The 20,997-nt window shown below is 37.5% G+C and overlaps 1 protein-coding gene across 3 annotated transcripts in view; it reads right to left on the reverse strand.

Annotated features, from left to right (window-relative positions):
* TMEM131 (transmembrane protein 131) overlaps window positions 1-20,997 on the reverse strand; it is a 244,452-nt gene that overhangs the window by 77,432 nt on the left and 146,023 nt on the right. For 2 of the 3 annotated variants that reach the window (XM_021701290.2, XM_021701289.1), the window contains exons 6-8: window positions 9,849-9,965; window positions 7,234-7,356; window positions 2,406-2,486 (exon numbers count right to left, since the gene is read on the reverse strand). In XM_021701290.2, coding sequence (XP_021556965.1) covers window positions 2,406-2,486; window positions 7,234-7,356; window positions 9,849-9,965 — 321 coding nt within the window. The remainder of the gene's footprint in view (window positions 1-2,405; window positions 2,487-7,233; window positions 7,357-9,848; window positions 9,966-20,997) is intronic. The other variant, XM_021701291.1, reaches the window with a different exon arrangement.

Genomic DNA, 20,997 nt, shown 5'->3' on the forward strand with positions numbered 1-20,997 from the left:
AAAACCACCATAGTTTAATGAATAAGATGACAATGACTGAAAGATGCATTATTATTTTACATACCTACTAAGAAAAAAAATACATTGCCACTTAAACAAATATATTCCACAGATTACAACACACTCCAATTTTGAAGAACATTAAATGTAAAAAAAAGTGCATCTTAGAATTCATGAAGCATGGTATGTAATATTGAGCAAATGAAAGAAATAAAATTATCTGAAAACAAACTGTCAGTTGCAAAGTTATCATTAAAAGACAGAATTAATCTATAAAATCATTTATTCTTTAACGTGATGCTTGGGCATATAATTCGGTCCTAAAATTCTCTAACAAACAGCCATATCACCATTGGAGGGAAATGCTTTTCCAAAAGTCTACAGGAATCTCTTTAACCTAGAGAGCTTAGACCCGTCTGTCCTTTCATTTAAAACCGAACACAGCAAAACTTCCCAGGCAAATCTACAGTTCACCAACTGCTTTCCGTAAGGCTCTTAGCAAGTAAGATCACAAACATTTTCAGGCCTGTAATGAGAGAACACTCAAATATACACTAGAAGGAAGATTCATCGGGGAAAAAAAAATTTTTTTTTTTGAAATGTAATTCTTTCCAGGTTTTACAAAATCTGGCCTCCTTGGGACCATCAGAATTTCTCTGCACACACTTTTTGGCATATTTGAGGAGATCCCTGTGATACAGGATTTATTGGTCTTCACTTACTTCTTTATTCTTTTAAACTTTTTAGCCTCAAAGTAGGAAAGAAGTGTTTGAAACCCTCCTGGGTCCACTACAGATGCACCATCCACTTCCCCATCTCTAGGGAGCTGACTTGTCTCTGGGCTTTTCTTATGTACACTGTAAATGGGCTGAGGGTGAGGTCAAGGCCAACTGATTTTTTTCTTACTCTAGGTTTGTAGGAATAAGAATAACTTTCCTTGTAGCCACTGGGAGTATTAAAACATTATGCCATCTCTGCTACCATTGGTTATAGTTCTTAACTGATTAGAAATCTGAATTCTCTTATGTTTATTAGATACCAATTATATTTCACACTAAATTCTTAGTTCTATCTAGAATTAGAATATAAATTGAATAGCTTATAGTTAATTCTCTGAAGCATTGTTTTATATACTATTTCTCGCAAAGGCTTTTCAAACAATAACATAATTTCAAGATAAAATATTTTTTGTGAAAGAATATAAATGAGCCATCCATTACATATTTCTACCTGCTAATTTGTTCCTGTATCTGACGAGTTAACCAAATCCCTGACAAATTTGCTTCTAATTGCTCAAGTCAACATCCTAAAAATGTCCCTTTTGCATCCCTTCCTTGGTCGAGACTGGTCAGAAGACAGAACAAGAGGCTATGTGTGTTTAATAGAGCAATTAATAAATAAATTTGATATTCAGAACTTATTCATAGCAGTAAAGTCTGTTCAATTATGGATGAGGAGCGATCTGAGTGCCCTTGGTACAAGAAGGACACTTACTATGCCTTTCCCCTCTTTGATTAAGGCATGGTAGGTAACATTTAGAGAAAAACCCTCCTATGGCAGGGAACTTTACAAATAAGGTAGTTGCTACATATTCACTGATTTGGCTAATGTTTGCCAGTATTCTCTAAGAAAAAGTGGTTCTCTAAGCACTGACACAAACTAGTGTTAAATATTCAACAATATTAAAGGTGAATGTAGATCACCTAAGAATTTATAATTTTCTAAGCTGTCACGAGGGCTTGACTACGTTCCCTCTGAAAATGTCATCTCTATCAACAACAAGTCTGCACAGTCAATTCTCTACGTCAAACATATAATGGATCCTTCCCACAGGGTTTGTTTTTTCTTTTTTAATCTCAGTATAAAGCACATTATAAATGATTAGATTCAGAGACAACTTTACCAATATAATTCTGTGAAAGAATAGTTGAAACCTCTTCCTTTCCACACAGTGGGTTAAAGCTCCCACCAATTTTGTTCACTGCTCTTTCCAAAAATTACTACTTATACTTTTCTCTCCATGTATCATCCAATTTTCATATATATCTGATGTAAATTTTTTTTTTTTTAAATATTTTATTTATTTGGCAGAGAGAGAGACAGCGAGAGAGGGAACACAAGCAGGGGGAATGGGAGAGGGAGAAGCAGACTTCCTGTGGAGCAGGGAGCCCGATGCGGGGCTCGATCCCAGGACCCTGGGATCATGACCTGAGCCGAAGGCAGATGCTTAACGACTGAGCCACTCAGGCGCCCCTATCTGACGTAAATTTAAAATTAAGATATAATTAAGGGAAAGTCACCCACATTTATACAGTTGATAAATGTGGTATATAATTTCTGGTGTATTTAAGAACATAATTGGTTCCAAGTGACCACACATGAGAGACAAATATGCCAGCACTCACCCACAGTTTTCTGGTGCCTCCTTGTTGGCCTGTTGGAAGTTCTAGGTGAAGATCTCCTCCACTAGAGTACATTTCTACAACCTGTGACAAAAGAGCATGTGATGGTTAAGTTCGAAACCATATTCTCAATGCAAGTGATTTGCTGTTAAACAGAAATAAGTCTGACAACCCCGTGTCTTAGAAAAATTTAAAAACATGTGCAGATATAAAAGTAAAGTATCGTGTCTTATCACTGGAGTCAGTGCTTCATATGTATGACCAATGGTGGTTATTTTTAACTAAAACAAGGTAATTTTCATATAGTAAATTTAGAAACAGTATAATTATATCAGACACTGGATTAAAGAAAATCCATCCATAGAACACCTTTTATTTTCTCCAAAGGAAAAATGGTTTATGGAAATACAATTTTTGTACTTCTTATAGTAACACAGTGCTTCTTTAGTTACACATTTTTTTAAATTTTTTTTTTTTTTAAAGATTTTATTTATTTATTTGACAGAGAGAGACACAGTTGGAGAGGGAACACAAGCAGGGGAGTGGGAGAGGGAGAGGCAGGCTTCCCGCCGAGCAGGGAGCCTGATGCGGGGCTCGATCCCAGGACCCTGGGATCATGACCTGAGCTGAAGGCAGACGCTTAATGATTGAGCCACCCAGGTGCCCCTACTCACACATTTATAACAAGATTTAGCAGCAGATCTAACAACTACTATAATTGTGAAATAGTGAAGAATGCGTCATTCTGGGATATATGTAACATTTTTAATGCAGTATGACAGTATTTGGTTTCTCTTGGTGGCAAAAATCACAAGAACTGTTAATAATGCCTCTGTGGCTTGTACCTACATTCATGATTTTGCTGAGATATAACTGATGTACAATAAACTACCCATATTTCAAGTGCACAACTTGATAAATTCTTGACATACATATACAGGCGTGAAGCTACCACTGCAATTAAGACATTAAATATACCCATTATGTCTAAATTTTCTTCATGCCCTTTGCAATCTAACTGTCACTCTCTGCCCCCTCACACCCCCGAGGCAACCAATGAGCTGTGCCTGGCCACTCAAGATTAGTTTATATTTTCTAGAACTTCATATAAATGCGGCGCCTGGGTGGCTCAGTCGTTAAGCGTCTGCCTTCGGCTCAGGTCATGATCCCAGGGTCCTGGGAAAGAGCCCCCCATCGGGCTCCCTGCTCAGTGGGAAGCCTGCTTCTCCTGCTCCCACTCCCCCTGCTTGTGTTCCCTCTCTCGCTGTGTCTCTCTCTGTCAAATAAATAAATAAAGTCTTAAAAAAATAGAGCTTTATATAAATGGAATCATACAGTATGCACTCTTGTTCCTGGCTGCTTTTACTCAGTGTTAATTATTTTGAGATCCATCACGTTGTTTATGTATTAATAGTTCATTTCTTTTCAATTTTATGGCTATGTCACAATTTTTGATCCATTCACCTAATGATGGACATTTGGGTTGCTTCCAGTTTTTGGTCATTACAGATAAAGCTCCTATGAATACTGCATTTGTATAAGTCTTTGTGTGAACATCTGCTTTCTTTGCTCTTTGGTAAATACCTAGGGATAGAATGGGTCATATGGCAGGAGACTTTCCTTTAAGGGCAGGTAACCCTATTTCTTAAAAAGAAAGAAGGGCATCTGGGTGGCTCAGTCGGTTAAGCAACTGCCTTCGGCTCAGGTCATGATGCTGGAGTCCCTGGATCGAATCCCGCATCGGGCTTCCTGCTCGGCGGGGAGTCTGCTTCTCCCTCTGACCCTCCCCTCTCTCTCGTGCTCTCTCTCTCAAATAAATAAATAAAATCTTTAAAAAAAAAAAAAGAAAGAAGATAATTTTTTATTTTAAAAATTAAAAAATATTTTATTTATTTATTTTAGAGACAGAGATAGGGATAGAGACAGAGAGCACACACATGCGTGTGGGGGAAGGACTGGAGGGAGAGGGACAAGCAGACTTCACGCTGAGCCCACCGCGGGTCTTGGTCCTATGATCCTGAGATTGTGACCGGAGCTGAAATCAAGAGTCGGCCGCTTAACTGACTGAGCCACCCAGGCACCCCAAGAATATACTTAAATACAAATTTGGGGTGAAGTAAAAGAATGGGTGGAAGACCTTCACTTGTTTCATCACGTAAGTCCTTCAGGGGTACATAAAAAAAAGACAAAGCAAGAAAAACAGCAATACTTTAGTATAAACTTCAAGGTTTTTGGTGTATGTTGTTGTTAACGTAACACATTTAGCAAAGACTAATGAGCTAAGATTTTCTCTGAGTATTATTACCTGCCTTCTGATTTATTACAGTGTTCCCCTATAGTCCCAGTTGTATTAATAGTGATACCACCTTAACTGATGGAGTGACTGCAGAACCTTTTCTCAAAAACCAGAAGACATCCTATATTATTTTGTTTAATCTTCCAAGGCATTAAGGAAATAAGCATAACAATGTGTGGAAACAGAAGATTAAAAGGCAGACTACTGATTATAGGGAAAGAAATAAGGAAACGGGGACAGAAAAAGACTCCATTATAAAATTCAAAGGAAAGATCACATTAAAACTAGGAATGCGACATATTCCTGATTTTAAGTCCAGTGTTATTTATTCTAATTTAACAACGTATAGAAAAAAAGCCAAAAATATATAGAGAATATAATTTATGTTAAAAAAATTTGCACAAAGAATGTTTATTTTTGTGTGTCCACATGTATACATGCAAATGCACTGAAAAGGGAGACAAGACACACCACGATCTGACAGGATAGTATATATGAGGAGGGGTTTGGGACTAGAGCTGTGCTAATACAACAGTTATCAGCTATACGTAGTTATTTAAATTTAAAATAATTAAAATAAAATGAAATGTTCAGTTTCTCAGACACCCTAGCCACAAATTCAACTGCTCATTAGCCACATGTGGCTGGTGGCTGCTGTACTGGACTGAGCAGATACAGATACAGCATTGAAGAAAGCTCTATTGGATAGCACTGGATTAAAAAGTAGAAATTCAAGAGGACTTTTGCTTCACATGTTTGAATTGTTAACATTTTTTTTCAATGAAAACATACTCATGTTGTGTTTTATACATAATAAACAAATCAGATGCAACTTCTTATTTACAGTACTTTCTTAAAATTAAGGATAAGACTAATGACACAGTATAACATAGAACCATCAGGTTAAGAGTGCCTCCCAGATAAATAATCTATACTGGTTCTAAGAGGGCAGCTTTGGTTTTTCCATTTGCTCTCCTGTATGCTGATAAAAAGTCCAGTGTGGTATATATTCATTAAAATGTAATAACTGGGCAGGAGGGGAAGAATGAAGGGGGGGAATCGGAGGGGGAGAGGAACCATGAGAGACGATGGACTCTGAAAAACAAACTGAGGGTTCTAGAGGGGAGCGGGATGGGAGGATGGGTTAGCCTGGTGATGGGTATTAAAGAGGGAACATTCTGCATGGAGCACTGGGTGTTATGCACAAACAATGAATCATGGAACACTACATCAAAAACTAATGATGTAATGTATGGTGATTAACATAACAATAAAAATAAAAAAAAATAAAATGTAATAACTGGAAAAAGCCTAGATTAACAACAACAAAAATCAGTTGACTGAAAACAGTCAAGGAAAGAAAGCAGCAGGAATTTATGAGATTTCTGTATAATCTGTCATAAGAATTCCATCAGGGAAAATACACCATTACCTAAAGTTAGCCAAAAGGATATAAATGCTCAAGTGATGATGAAGAGGAAACACTTTTCACTTGTAAAAACAGGACAGAAAAGCATTTTCTTCTTTTGTAATGAAGAGATCTAGCTAAAAATAATTAAAATTCGGGCAGAATATTCTTATTAGTAGCCATGCTCTCCGAATGTTAGCCAAGTGTCGGGGAGAAGCCCATTTCTTGCTAATTTAGCATATAATTTCACAATTCATGCTCTAAAAATCTCACTATACTCTTTCTCACTTTCTCTGTTTATGAACATTTCTACCAGGGGGTTCTGGGATGACAAGAACCATTTTGGTTGTGAAAGCTCTGCAGTTTACCACAACATGTTGTGTTTTCCCTCCACTGGTCATGTTCAAGCTACTGTTAAGGCCTGGTCGTAAACAACTCTGGGTGTGGATATTATGGACTATTGTGGAAAGTATCCACATCTCCTTCCAACCAGATAACACAATGAGAAGCTACAGTGGTAGCAAATGTCACATAGTTGGAAGTCACTGGGAATATAGGTTGGGGATTTTAGGAAGACATGAAGGAGCAACATTAGCCACTCCCACTGTGCAAGAGACAAGGAACTAGTGAGGAGATTTCAAACTTGAAAACAGTCAGTACTAACAGACTGAGTAAGATCAGGAGCTGGACTTTAAAAAAAAAAAAGTTTGCTTTTAACCAGGATTCTATATTACCCTTCCCTTGGACTTTAATTTCTAGGCTGCCATCACCAAAAACTTATTATTACCAAAAAATAAGTATGAACTGTGTTTTAAAAAATTTACGTTATGCTGGAAAAGCAGTGGCCTTGTGTGGCTGAAAACTCTTAAGTTAAAGGCAGAGCTATTAAACTCTAATACCAGAGAAACCACAGTTTTAGAAGTGGTTCCAAAAATTCAATACCTGGACTCTTGTAACCCAAAATTCCAACCACAGCAAGCTGCACTAAAAGAATACCCCTACTCTGATACATCCATAAAACCCCATTATTTTAAGTAGTCTTGAAAACCCTAACAAACTGAGATTTCATGCTAAGCATTAATTTTTGCCAAAATGAAACTCATTCAAAATCATCATCATAAACTCACCTGTAAAGGCTCACTGTGAGGATTGTGTATATTTATTATAGGTGAGAAACTGCTGTTCACAGGGACTCTGGCCCCAAGGAATGGCCTCAATCGATATGGGTTTGGAACCCCAACACCAAATACCTATTTCAAAGATGAAAAAAATGCACTTTGAGTTGCTTTCATAACTAACATTTTTTTTTTTTTTTTTTTTTTTTTTTTTTTTTTTTTTTTAAAGATTTTATTTATTTATTTGACAGAGAAAGACACAGCGAGAGAGGGAACACAAACGGGGAGTGGGAGAGGGAGAAGCAGACTCCCTGCCGAGCAGGGAGCCCGATGCGGGACTCGATCCTGGGACTCCAGGATCATGACCTGAGCCGGAGGCAGTCGCTTAACCAACTGAGCCACCCAGGCGCCCCATAACTAACATTTTTATAGTTATAACTGATTGATCTAGGGAAAACTAGCGAGTCTATTTAGATGGGAAAAATCTTAACCACCTTTAAAAAGATCACACATGTAATTTCTGTACTTGATTTGGCTACATATTTGATTTGCTACATATATATGTGTATTCGGAATTATTTCTACAATATATTGGAAATTAAAATGATAGCAGTCCTTCATGAGCTCATAGAATAGACAAAAGAAGAAAATAGGGAATCAAATGATTTCCTTACTCCAACCATAAGGAGATGAATCTAGGGCCCAAGCAATTTCCCAAATATCAAGCCCAGCTCCAGGTCATACCCACATGGGAAGGCAAGGCCCTTTGTTGACTGAGTAAACAGGGTGAGCCAGTCATTCAAATGACAAATATTTATTAAGTGCTTATGATGTGCTAGGCACAAATATATACATAGTGAATGATTTAATAGTGAATAAGAAAGGTAATATGCCTGCTGTCATAAAGCTTATATTCTAGTATGAGGGACAGACTAGAGAACAATAAAAAAAGTTCTAAAAAACAGGTAATGTGATATAGAATAACTGAATAGGGTGAGGCTGGGAATGCTCTTTTAGAGAGCATGGTCAGGGCAATCTTCTTTGAGGAAGTGATGTGAGCTGATGTCACCAGCAAGATGAGAAAAATCCAGTAATGAGAGTGTATTCAGGCGAGGGGAAGTATACAAAGGGCATGAGGCAGGAAAGGGGTTGACTTGTTTGAAGACCAGGAATAAGATGAGAAGCAGGATCAAATGGGATGAAGTAGGAGGGCTATATGGGAGTCAGAACCTCAGAGGCCTGCTGGCCTTAGTCAGAAGTTTACATTTTGCTCTAAGAGCAATGGGACAATATTAGGATTTCCATGGGCAAGTTGACTAGATGTGGTTTATGATCACAGAAGGTCACTCTGACTACAGTGAATGATGGCCTATGGTAGGGCCTGGAGAGGTATGGAGGGCCTGTTGCAGACTACTGTGTCATCCAGCAAGAGGCAATAGTGGCTTAGAAGAGAGCAGTGGCAGTGAAGAGGAGAGAGGTAGACAGACTCAAGATATATTTAGGAGGGGACTTTGTGAGAGACTAGATGTGGAGAGGTGAAGAAAGATAGCTGGTCACTGAGGCTCTCCTTGAGAATGGACTACCCTCAAGTAGTCCAGCTTGGTCACAACCACCCAGGCAACTGGGGGTACCTCTGTGGAACAAAGGTCTTAATATTCTTATGATGGTCTTCACTTACTCAACAGGTGCTTGTTAAATGAGTGTCATCTATACAATACTTCAAAGTTACTCATCTGTGCAGGCTGCCTACTAAACAACCACTAAAGACTTATTTACCATACATAAACCCAAGTGCCTGACTAATCAGTTTACTCTGACACCAATTTTCAAGATACATGGTATGTTCTGGGTCCTGGAGAAGAATGTTGAAAACAAAATCATAAAATCTGTCAAGTAAGACATTAGCTAATAAGTAAGGAGTTAAATCAATGTGTTCCAAGCGCAGTATAACACAGTGGTTAATAGGATTGTCTCTGTAGGTACAAAGACATGGGTTTGAATCCCTGCTCAATAACCTACTAGCAGCATTAATTTGAACCAATTATTTAACCTTTCTAAACTTCACCTTCCTTATCTAAAAAAAAAAAGGCTAACGGTATCTATAACACAGGCAGAAATGCATGTAAGGTATGTAGTATAGTGCCATATAAGCAATTCTTCTTAATAATCTTGATAACCTTGATATACAAAAATTTTGATTCATAAAACATTAACACACTTTAATAACCTAAACAATAATTACACATAAAAAGAACAAATTTTAAACATTTACTAAAGAAAAGCAGGCATGTATGTTTTAATCTTGAAACTATTATCAAGTATGCTTCATAAAAGTGCAAAGTAAAATTTTAAAAAAATTAAGTCAGTATAAAATATTTTTTACTAAATATTTTGCTAACCAATCTTACATTAATGCTTTAGCCGTAGCTTTAAAAGATTGTTCAGTTTGATTTGCACAGGGATAGTCACAGACACAGCAGTAAATAAAAATGCTCTAAGTCCAAACTCTTACATTTCTTATTATCCCTGAGTTTTTAAAGAGACTTCTTGATAGGCTGTCATATGATACATCAGAGATGAGGACTATATTTTATAAAATAAATGAAAGTTTTCATCCTGGTTCTTACCTGGTAAGTAAATACCCCATGATTGGATGTGTTAATAAATAAAGTATTTTCTACATTTCCCACTACTCTTGCAAGAAAAACTACATCAAATGATGTATTTCCTCCTGGAAGTATTTTCTGAAAAAGAACAGCAATAAATAAAGTTAAATTAATAACTAAAAAATCTGATTATGCTGACCACAATTAAATAGTTGAAGTTCTCTAAAACAATCATCTTAGAATCATTTCCGTGAACTAGCTTCTCCCCCATGATGGTTTAAGCTTTAAATTAGCTCAATTATTCTGCTATGGAAAATAATAAAAAAGATGTCTTCATATTGATGTCTACAGTCATATAGCTTTGTCAATTACCAGCCTAAAACCCTGTACAGCAGATGGTTTCCTTAGATTCCGTTCATTCAACAATCACTAGGCTGGAATGAAGTGCCTAATTATAGGCTGCTCCCTCACCACATAATCAGGCAGGAGTTTAGCCAAAGCTGAGCTTCTTATATAGATGTACTACTCTACTATTAAGCAGCAACTTGTACTATTCCAAAGAAGAAATAACCGCAGGCCTCAACCCCTTGACCTCCGTCACCCATTCACACAAGGCACTGTATGGGCCCACAACTTAAATCAGGAAAGAAGGCAGGGGTGGCAGTTATGTGCAGAAACTCACTCCCGTTATTATGTGCAGATTGAGGATGTCACTGTAGTTAGTGAAATAAAACTTTATTACAACAAAACAATTACGCTACTCCATGGACTTCAAGGGACTTTGACTGCAGTTCTGTCTGCAATGAAGCTCTACAATGCAGTCATCAACCTCTCTCTTTCTGCCTCTATGGCTCGAACTCTAAAACGCTCCCCAGATCGTAGCTTAGCTTATCAACAACCAAAAGAATGATCTACGAAATCATAACTTTTCTTGAACCTATCACAGAGTTTGTGTAACAAGTAGCCCAAAATTTAAGGAAAGACAAGCACCTCCAAAGAGATGGAATGTATTGGCTCACCCATGGCAGAGAACAGGAAGATGAGGCTACCATATAAGAGGGTAAAATGCATTCAGCTAAAATTTTTATACTCTGCTAAAAGCTGATAGCAGGCTAAAAGGAGAGTATACAACCACTAGAAGCTGCAGACACTACATGGAGGTAACACTTGAACCAAAGTCAGTAACAGGAAGATACTTGCTAATCTCTAAGTAGCTTGAAATTAACACACTTCTAAATAACCCACTGATGAAAAAAGCAGTCACAGGGAAATTAAAATATTCTGAATCAACTGAAAATTAAAACACAACATATCAAAATTTGTTGGCTGCAGCTAAAGCAACATTTGGAGGGAAATGTACAGTATTACATGCTAATTTTGAGAAGAAATGCTTCATATCAATAATCTATGTTTCTACCTTGAGAAACTAAAAAAAAAGAGTAGATTAACCCAAAATATACAAAAGGAAGAAAATAACAGACAAAAGCAGAAAGGAATAAAACAGAAAACAGAAAATAGCAAAAGGTCAATAAAACCAAAGATAATGCTCAAAAAGATCCATAAAACCCTAGACAAAATAAACTAAGATTAAAAAGGAAGACAAAAATATAAGAAACTGAAATGTGGACATTAATTTATACCTTTTACACATAAAAGGATGATTAAAGAATATTACAAACAACTATGACCATAAATTTAATAACTACAAGAAATGGACATATTCTTTGAAAAACATAATCTGCCAAAGCTCATTCAAAATGAAATAGATGATCAGGACAGACCTACACCCATTAAAGAAGTTTAATTTGTAGTTTAAGACCTTCCCACAAAGAAAAGCCCAAGCTCAGATGGTTTCATTGGCAGAATGGTAGAATTCTCTACCATCTATTTAAGAAGGAATTAATATCTATCTTACGTACTTTACAACATACAGAAAAGGAAAGAACATTCCCCACCTTGTTTTATTGGTTCAGCATCACCCTGATACCAAGGCCAAAGACTTGATGAGAAAAGAAAACTACAAGTCAATATGCCTCATGAATGTAGACATACAATCAACATACAATATTGGCAAATTAAATCCAGTCAATATATAAAAAGTAGTAATACACCATACGACTAAGTGGTTTTTATCTTGACAATGCAACTCTAGTTCAACATGTAAAAGTCAAATCAATGTAATTGATATTATCAACTTACTAAAGAAGAAAAGTCAGATGGTCATTTCAAAAGGTACATAAAATGAGTTGACAAAATTCAATATCCACTCATGATTAGAAATCTCAGTAAACTGGTCAGAAGAGAAATTCCTCAACCTGATAAACAGCATCTAAAAACCCCTAGAACTACCATATTTCATGGTGAATGACTGAATGTTTTCCTGCTGAAATGTGGAACAAGGCAAGGATGTCCTCTCATGACAGCTGATCAACATTATATTGGAAGTATTGGTCAGCGCAATGAGGCAAGAAAAAGAAACAAGAGGCATACACATTAGAAAGTAAGAACAATCTGTCTTTATTCACAAACAACATAGCTGTCTACATGAAGAACTCCAAAAATAACTTCAAAAATCCTCCCAGAATAAAAGAGTTTAAACAAATCACAGGTATCAAGGTCAATGCATAACGATCATTTTTGTATTTCCATATACTAGCCACGAACACTAGAATTCTAATTTTTAAAAAAGCATCATTCACAATCACACACACAAAAACATTGAGGTGTAAATCTATTAATGTGAAAATTCTGTAAGATGAAAACTACAAAATATTGTTAAAAGAAATCAAAAGAAGCCTTTAAAAAAAAATGGAGACATAGTGTGTTCATGGATCAGAAGACTCAATATTGTTAAGATGTTAATTCTTCCCAAACTGATTTATATATCCAATGCAACTGCAATAAAAATTTCAGTATAAGGAGAAAAGGTTGTATGCAACGTGAGATAATATCCTACAGCAAAAAAAGTACACTGCTGATAAGAAAACTGATGAAATTCATGTAAGTTTTTTTTTTAAGATTTTATTTATTTGAGAGAGAGGTGAGAGAGCAATGGAGCGAGCGAGAGAGCCTGAAGAATGGGGGGAGGGGCAGAGGGAGCGGGAGAAGCAGGCTCCCTGCTGAGCAAGGAGTCAGATGCGGGGCTCCATCTGAGGACCCTGGGCTCATGACCCGAGTCGAAGGCAGACGCTTCACCACTGAGCCACCCAGGCGCCCCTCATATAAGTTTTTTAGTAATACTGTACCAATGTTAATTTCCTTGTTATGATAATTGTACTATGATTATATAAGATGTTAGCACTAGGAAAAACTGGGTGAGGGATACAAGGGGACTATCTATACTTACTTTTTTATACATTTAAGAGTACTTCAAAATAACATAATAAAAAAAATCTCAGCAAGATTTAAAACAAAAGAAATTGACAAGCTGATCCCAAAATTTAGATGGCAAGAAAAGGGAATAAAAAGAGCAAAACAGGGGCGCCTGGGTAACTCGGTTGGTTAAGTGTCTGCCTTTGGCTCAGGTCATGATCTCCAGGTCCTGGGATTGAGCCCTGTGTGGAGCCTGCTTCTCCCTCTCCCTCTGCCCACTCACCCCGCCGTTCATGCTCTCTCTTTCTCAAATAAATAAATAAATAAACAAATAAAATCTTTAAAAAAAAATCTTAAAAAAAAAAGCAAAACAATTTTGAAAAAGGAGAAAACTGGAGGGGTCACAATATCTAAGAATTATTTAAAAGCTACAGTAGGGGCGCCTGGGTGGCTCAGTCGGTTAAGCGGCTGCCTTCGGCTCAGGTCATGATCCTGGGGTCCTGGGATTGAGCCCCACGTCTGGCTCCCTGCTCAGCAGAGAGCTTGCTTCTCCATCTCCCTCTGCCTGCCACTCTGCCTACTTGTGCTCTCTATCTCTCTGTCAAATAAATAAATAAAATCTTAAAAAAAAAAAAGCTACAGTAACAAGAAAGTGTGGTATTGCTGAAAGGGTAGACACTTTAGAGTCTATCTATTAGACACATATTAGAACATAATGGAGAGTCCAAGAAACAGACCCACACTTACAAGGTCAACGGATTTTTGACAAAAATGCAGAGGGATTTCAATGAGAAAGGGTAGTCTTTTCAACCAATGGTGTAGGGACTGTATATTCATATGCAATACAAAACCAGCCTGAGTCAGAGCTCATACCATAAACAAACATTAACTCAAAATGGATCACAGACCTAAATGTAAAATCTAAAACTATTAAACTGCTGGAAGAAAAATTGGAGAAAAATTTTGTGACCTTGGTTTGGGCAAAGAGTTCTTACCTAGAAGTCCAAAAAAGTATGACCCATAAAAAAAACCTTGATAAAATGGACTTCATGGAAATTAAAAACTTGTCCTTGGAAACATTCTGTAAAGAGAATGAAAAGACATGCTGCAGACAGGGAGAAAAAATGTGCAAATCACATATGTGATAAGGACTAATATCGAGAATATATAAAGAACTCTAAAGAACTCAGTTAAGAAAACAAACAACCCAATTAAAAAACAGGTGAAAGAATTGAGCAGACATTTCACTGAAGAAAATATATGGATGGCAAATAAGCAACTGAAAAGATGTTCACCATCGTTAGTCAGTGATGAATATAAATTAAAATAAAAATGAACACTATAACTATTTGAGTGACTAAAATTAAAAACAAGCAAACAAAACCCATCCTCACAATACTGAGTACTAACAAAGATGCTGAACAACTGGAGCATACATTCATTCCTGGTGGGAATGCAAAAGGCACAGTCACTATGAGAAACCATTAAGTATATCCTTAGCGTAAGACCAAGCAATTCCACTCCTAAGTATTTATATAAGGGAAATGAGGAAAAGAAAATTTATGTCCACACAAAAATCTGTATGTGAACATTTACAGTGGTTTTATTTATAATAACTCCAAACTGGGGGGAATGTAAATGTCTTTAACTGGTGAATAGATAAACAGACTGTAATACTGTCATCCAATGAAGTATGACTGAGCAATAAAGTCGTACAAAGAACAGATACATCCAACTACATGGATAACATGAAATGCATTATGCTAAATGAAAGAAGTCAGACTCAAAAAGCTATTACTGCATGGTTCCATTTATATAACCTCTGGAACAGGGTACACTCAGAGGCTTGAGTTGACTGAGTTATCAATTACATGACTATGAATTTGTCAAAACTCAGAACTATACATTAAAATGGGTGAATTTTACTGAAAGTATACCATAATAAAAATATATAGATATATGTATATATTTGCACATTCACTCAAGACTGTATTTTAGCCTGGACCTTTTTTTATAAGGGTCTCAGTTTTTATAAGGGTCTTCAGTTTCCTGGAGCAAGGACAACTAATTGAATGTTTAGGTTTAACTACTGGTAGGCAAGAGTAAACTCAAATCTACTTTAAGACAACAAAAATCGCTAAACAATATGGATATTTTCACTGAGCACATGCAGTCTGCCCACACTTCCCACTGTTGTGAATTTAACTGTTAAGGGGTCATATTGCTGGCCACCTACTTACCACCTTCATTACTTCTCTGACAGTTAAAGGACTCATTGCTGACACCTAGGGGTACAGAGAGGAGCCTTAAGACTATGAGAAAAGAATGTCATTTTTCCCATCTAAGATGCCTGTGCTTGTAATACAGACACTTAATTTTATAACACACCAAGAAAAAAAAAAGGGAAAAAAACCACACTAAAAAATGCAGAACTAATCAGAAACTTCCATATTTTAAAGCAAGGAGTGAGGATAACAGAAACCTCACAGGAAGGGGCAGTGAAGAAATTTGTATGACTCATTCTGGGCACTGCATTGAGGGAGGAAAACTAATTTACTCTTAGAATTTCAACTATAACTCAGGACTCATGCAGGTTTATAATCTGATTACATATTGGTGGTCCCTCAGAAACCTCAAGCAGTAAATGTAATCTTTAGTTGGTAGTGCTAAGATCACTAGTGCTGTCACTCTGGGGAAAACGCAACTTCAATGCAAGCTAATGGTGACAGTACCATGCCCTTCACCATAAGATGTGTTCCAAGTTCAGAGACATAAAAATGCTGAAAACTGTTTTAGAATCAATGAGTACGGTATTCCTGTTTGACAGCAGTTCTAATGTCAATGAAGATATTCATAAGGCCTGAGTTCTCTACAGGGAAATTTATCCAGCCAGAGAAAAACTGGTTTCCTTTAAAATATTTATGAGAACTTAACATATATATTTAAATAATATCTTTCAAAAGTCCATCTAAATTCAAAGAGGAAGGAAAATGATCATGGAACATTTAATTCTTAATATAACCTTCTGCTACTACCAGAACTGGATATCTGGTCTTGAGTTAAGTAGGTGATGCACTGGAGACCTGAGTTTCTAGTTCTGTTACTAAGAAACTGTGATTTTTGGCAAGTCATTTAACCTCTGTAAGTTTCAATTTCTCCTAAATTCAAAATGAGCCAGTTTTATTAGATGATCTCTGAGATCCTAATTATTAAAGAAACCATAAACATGACCAATCTCACTGCTTAATTCCTGTGGAAGATGAGGCTTTGCTTCATGATGTCATTTATATCTGAGGAGGGGCAGGAAGAGTCTAGAAATGAGAGTACAAGTTCTCTTTGATAGTTCTCAGTATCTATCAAGACTTGACTCCACTATTATTTTAGTACTTTAAGAAGATGCTGAGATAGAACAAGTAAGTATCTCCCTCCTTCTCCTCAGCCTTCCCCTCTTCCCCTCCCTCCTCCCTCCCCCTCCCTCCTCTAGTAACAGGGAAAATCTAATTCCAAGTGACACTTAAGGATGTAACAGAACAGAACAGCAGGCTCAGGAACATAATCTTCCCATAAGAATTCATCAAATTTGCTACAATTTATCCTTTTGTCCCCTTTCCTGTACACTTTCTAAATTAGATGAATTTGGCAGGATAAAAAATTAGAAAACATTATAAAAAGTAATGAAGAACAAACAAGGTGTGTTAATTTTAACATTATCTGCGGCTAAGTATTTCACCTTTGTACCACTGCTTAGTTCCTTGCCAGCTCCCTCGGTAAGCTCATCCAGGTCCACGACTTCACCAATGACTCTTAAACTTCCATTTCGAATCTGGTCTTTTCTCTTATAATCTAACCTCAGACACCAACTGTCACTTGGCACTTGTACCTGGATGTCTAAGAGACATCTCAAATCTAACACGTCAAAAACTGAACTACTGATTATGCTCCCAAAATCTGCTCTACCCTCAGCCTTCTTCATCCCAGTTGATGGCAACTCTGTCCTTTAGTAGTTTGGGATGAAAACTATAGAGTCACTCTTGACTCTTCTCTTTCTCTTGATCTCACATCAAGAAATCCTGTTGGCTATGTCTTCAAAATATATCCCAAATCCAACAGCTTTCTTCACTTCCTCACTCTTGTCAGAGTAACTGTCTTCTTACTATGGGGTACTGCAATAGCTCACATAACTGGTGTCCCTGATTCTCTCCTTGCTCTCCTGCAGTCTCTTTTTGATAAACAGTGATCCTTATAAAACATAAGCTACCATTTCATTTCTCAGATCAAATCCATGAAGGCTTCCAATTTCAATAAGGATAAAAGCCAAAGTCCACATCATAGCTTGTAAGGGCCTTCACAGTTTGTCCCCTCCTATCCCCCTTCACTTCTCTCACCCTGGTCCCTCTGGTCTAGCCACACTGTCGTCTTTGCACACAGGCATGCTTTCACATCAGAGCCTTTGTGCTGCCTGGACCCTCTGTCTGGATGTTCTTCTTCCATATATCCCACTTCCTTCCATTCAGTACTCTCTCTCACCTCCTTCAAGTCTGTTCAAATGTCACCTTCTAAATGAAGCCTGTCCTGACTCTCCTATTTAAAACTGGGGGAGTGATGGCAGCATAAGACTGTCAGCATAAGATGTTCCTCCTTTTTGTTCCCCTTTTTAAGCTACGGATTAGAAATCCATCCACAAACAGAAGTGCTGTTGTGGGAATTGTGGGATTCAGTACCATATGCCAGGGGACATGGGAGTTGTCTCGACCACCTGTGCATCTGGTAGTAGGTGGGCAGACGTCAGTATGGGCTGCAGAATCAGTGCACTTGCCCCAGCCACTCTTGCCATGGTGAGGAACAAACCCAGAGAGTGCTGACCTAGGCAGATGCCCATACAAGACAGACGTAAAAGTCTAGCCTTGCTGGGGACAAATTCCACTATGCCACTGAAGGCCCCCCCCCCCCCCCAAAAAAAGTTTGGTCACAGTGGAAACTGTAAGAGGCATTTTCCCAGTGCCATTCCCCTTTCCCCTATTCCACCAAAGCAACAATCCATGGGAATGCATTATCTAGCAGTAGAGACCTTTACAACAAGGGAAAAGGAGAGCAGTGAGTGAGTACCCGACTACCCCAGTTGTGCAGGGCATGGCAGGAGAAACCTGTTCCTTTTCAGCAGCACCCAGAGTACTGAGGCAGGACCCCCAAAACTGGGGAAGGGAAAAGAGCAGGAAAGAGACAGATAAGAATATCAAGGGGCATTAAAGATACACAGTTGCTGGTGACTGTGCTCAGGACTTCAGCAGAAAGTCTGCCCATGAACCTCTGGGAATACTTCGCCCGAGGATACCCCCACTGGGTCTATAGGCACCCCAATGCCCTGAGTGCTAAACCCACATCTCTTCTCACTCTGCAGCTGGCTCCTCATGCTCACTCCCAAGTGCAGTGGTGAGAGCAAATCCAGTAAAAGGACTGTTATCAGGAAAACAGCAGTATGTGTGGGCAAGGGAGAAACCACAAACTTGAGCACCACCTTCTGGAAAATCTAAAACGTGGAGAAAATCCAAATATAATAGCACCAACAAATAGTATACCCCATCTGAAGACAACCAGTAAAGATTTAGGAAGGGGCCTGCTACTTAAAACACAAAAGTAGAAATGCAAAACTACAAGAAACATGAAAAATCAAAAAAACATGATCACCAAAAGAATAGTAATTCTCCAACAACCAAAAGCACAGATTTCTGCAATCTAGCTGCTAAAAAAAAAAAAAAAAAAAAAGGAACAACTTTGAATCCTTTAAGATTTTATTCATTTGAGAGAGAGAGAGAGAGAGAGCACAAGCAGGGGGAGCAGCAGGCAGAGGGAGAAGCAGGCTCCCCACCCAGCAGAGAGCCTGGTGTGGGGCTCAATCCCAGAACCCTGGGATCATGACCTGAGCAGGAGGCAGACACTTAACCAACTGAGCCATCCAGGCACCCCTCAAAGTAGTTCTTTTGAACAAACTCAGCGATGTCCAAAAAAACTCAGAAGGACAATTCAATGAAATAAGGAAACAATACACAAACAAAACGAGATATTTAACAAAGAGAAGAAATAATAAAGAAGAACCACACCAAAATTCTGGAGCTTAAGTTTCAATGATTAAAATGAAAAAAATGCAATAGAGAGCATGTATGGCAGAGTAAAGCAAAGAGAAGACAGACTAAGTGATCTAGAAATTTTGAGTTATTCAGTTAGAACAGAACAAAGGAAAAAGAATTAAAAAGAGTGAAGAAAGCCTACTGAATCTATGGGAGTCCATCAAAGAACAAATACAACAATTGGAGTTCCAGAGAAGAGAGGGAGAAGGGGGCAGAAAGTTTATTTAAAGAAATAATAGTTGAGAACTTCCCAAACTTAGGGAGAGGCTTGGACATCTATGTTCATGAAGCTAATAGATCACCCTATTATCTTAATGCAAAAGACCTTTTCCAACACATGGTATAATGAAACTGTCAAAAATCAAAGACAAAGAGAGAATCCTAAAAGCACCCAGGGAAAAAACAGATTGTAATCTATAAAGGAACTCCATGAGGCTATCAGTGATTTCTCAGCAGAAACCCTACAGGCCAGGAGAGAGTGGGATGACATACTCGAAGTATTGAAAGAAAAAACTGCTAGCCAAGAATACTCTTATCTAACAAAGTTATCCTTCAGATGCAAAGGAGAAATAATGACTTTCTTGGACTAACAATTCACTGGTGAATTCTGAGGGAGTTTATCAATACTAGACTTGCTTTGTAAGAAATGTTGAAAGGAGTTCTTCTAGCTGAAATGAAAAGATGTTAATAGTGATACAAAAACATATGAAAGTATAGAACACACTGGGTAAAGGTAAATACAAGTCAGACATAGAAAATCCTAATTCTGTAAGAGGATGGTGTGTTAACCACTTAACTGTGCTAGAAAGGCTAAAGAAGAAGAGTATTAAAAATAATTATAGTTACTATAATGTGTTAATGAACACACAATATAAAAAGGGGTCAATAATGACACCAAGCATATAAAAGTGGAAGTGAAAAAGGTGAAGCTTTTACACAACTGAAGCTGCTATCAGCTTAAAATGAACGGCTTTATAAGATGTTTTATGTAAGCTTCATGGTACCAAGAAACAAAACCAGATTCATGTAAGTTAAATAAGGGGGAAAAAGACTGGGGGAAAAAATCACAAGTCTATAAAGGCAGGCAGAAAAAGAGGGAAAAAGAATCAGTGGAAACTCAGAAGAACCAGAAAGCCATTAAGAAGACTACATTGTAGGTCCTTACGTATCAAGAATAACTCTAAATGTAAATGAATCGAATACACTAATCAAAAGGCACACAGGGACTAGATAAAGAAATGAGACTCAACTCTGTACTGCTACAGAAAGCAAACTTCAGCTTTAAGGACACACATTGGCTCAAAGTGAAGGGATGGAAAAAGACATTCAGTGCAAGTGGAAACCAAAAGAGAGGGGGGATGGCTATGCTTGTATCAGATGAAACAGACTTTAAAAGCCAAGAATGGTAACAAGAGACAAAGAAGGTCATAATATAATAATAAAGGGGTCAATGCATCAAGAGGATATAACAATTGTAAATATTTATGTACCCAACATCGGAGCACCTAAATATATTAACAAATACTGGCAGATCTGAAAGGAGAAATCGACAATACAATAATAGCAGGGGACTTCAATACCCCACTTTCACCAATGGATAGATCATTCAGACAGAACATCAGTAAGGAAATGTTGGACTTGAACCATACATTAGATCAAATAGACCTAACAGACATTTATAGATCATTCCATCCTACAGCAGCAAATACATGTTCTTCTCAAGTGCACACAAA

This window comes from Neomonachus schauinslandi, chromosome 10 (genome assembly GCF_002201575.2).
Source record: "Neomonachus schauinslandi chromosome 10, ASM220157v2, whole genome shotgun sequence".
Taxonomy (NCBI): Eukaryota; Metazoa; Chordata; class Mammalia; order Carnivora; family Phocidae; genus Neomonachus; species Neomonachus schauinslandi.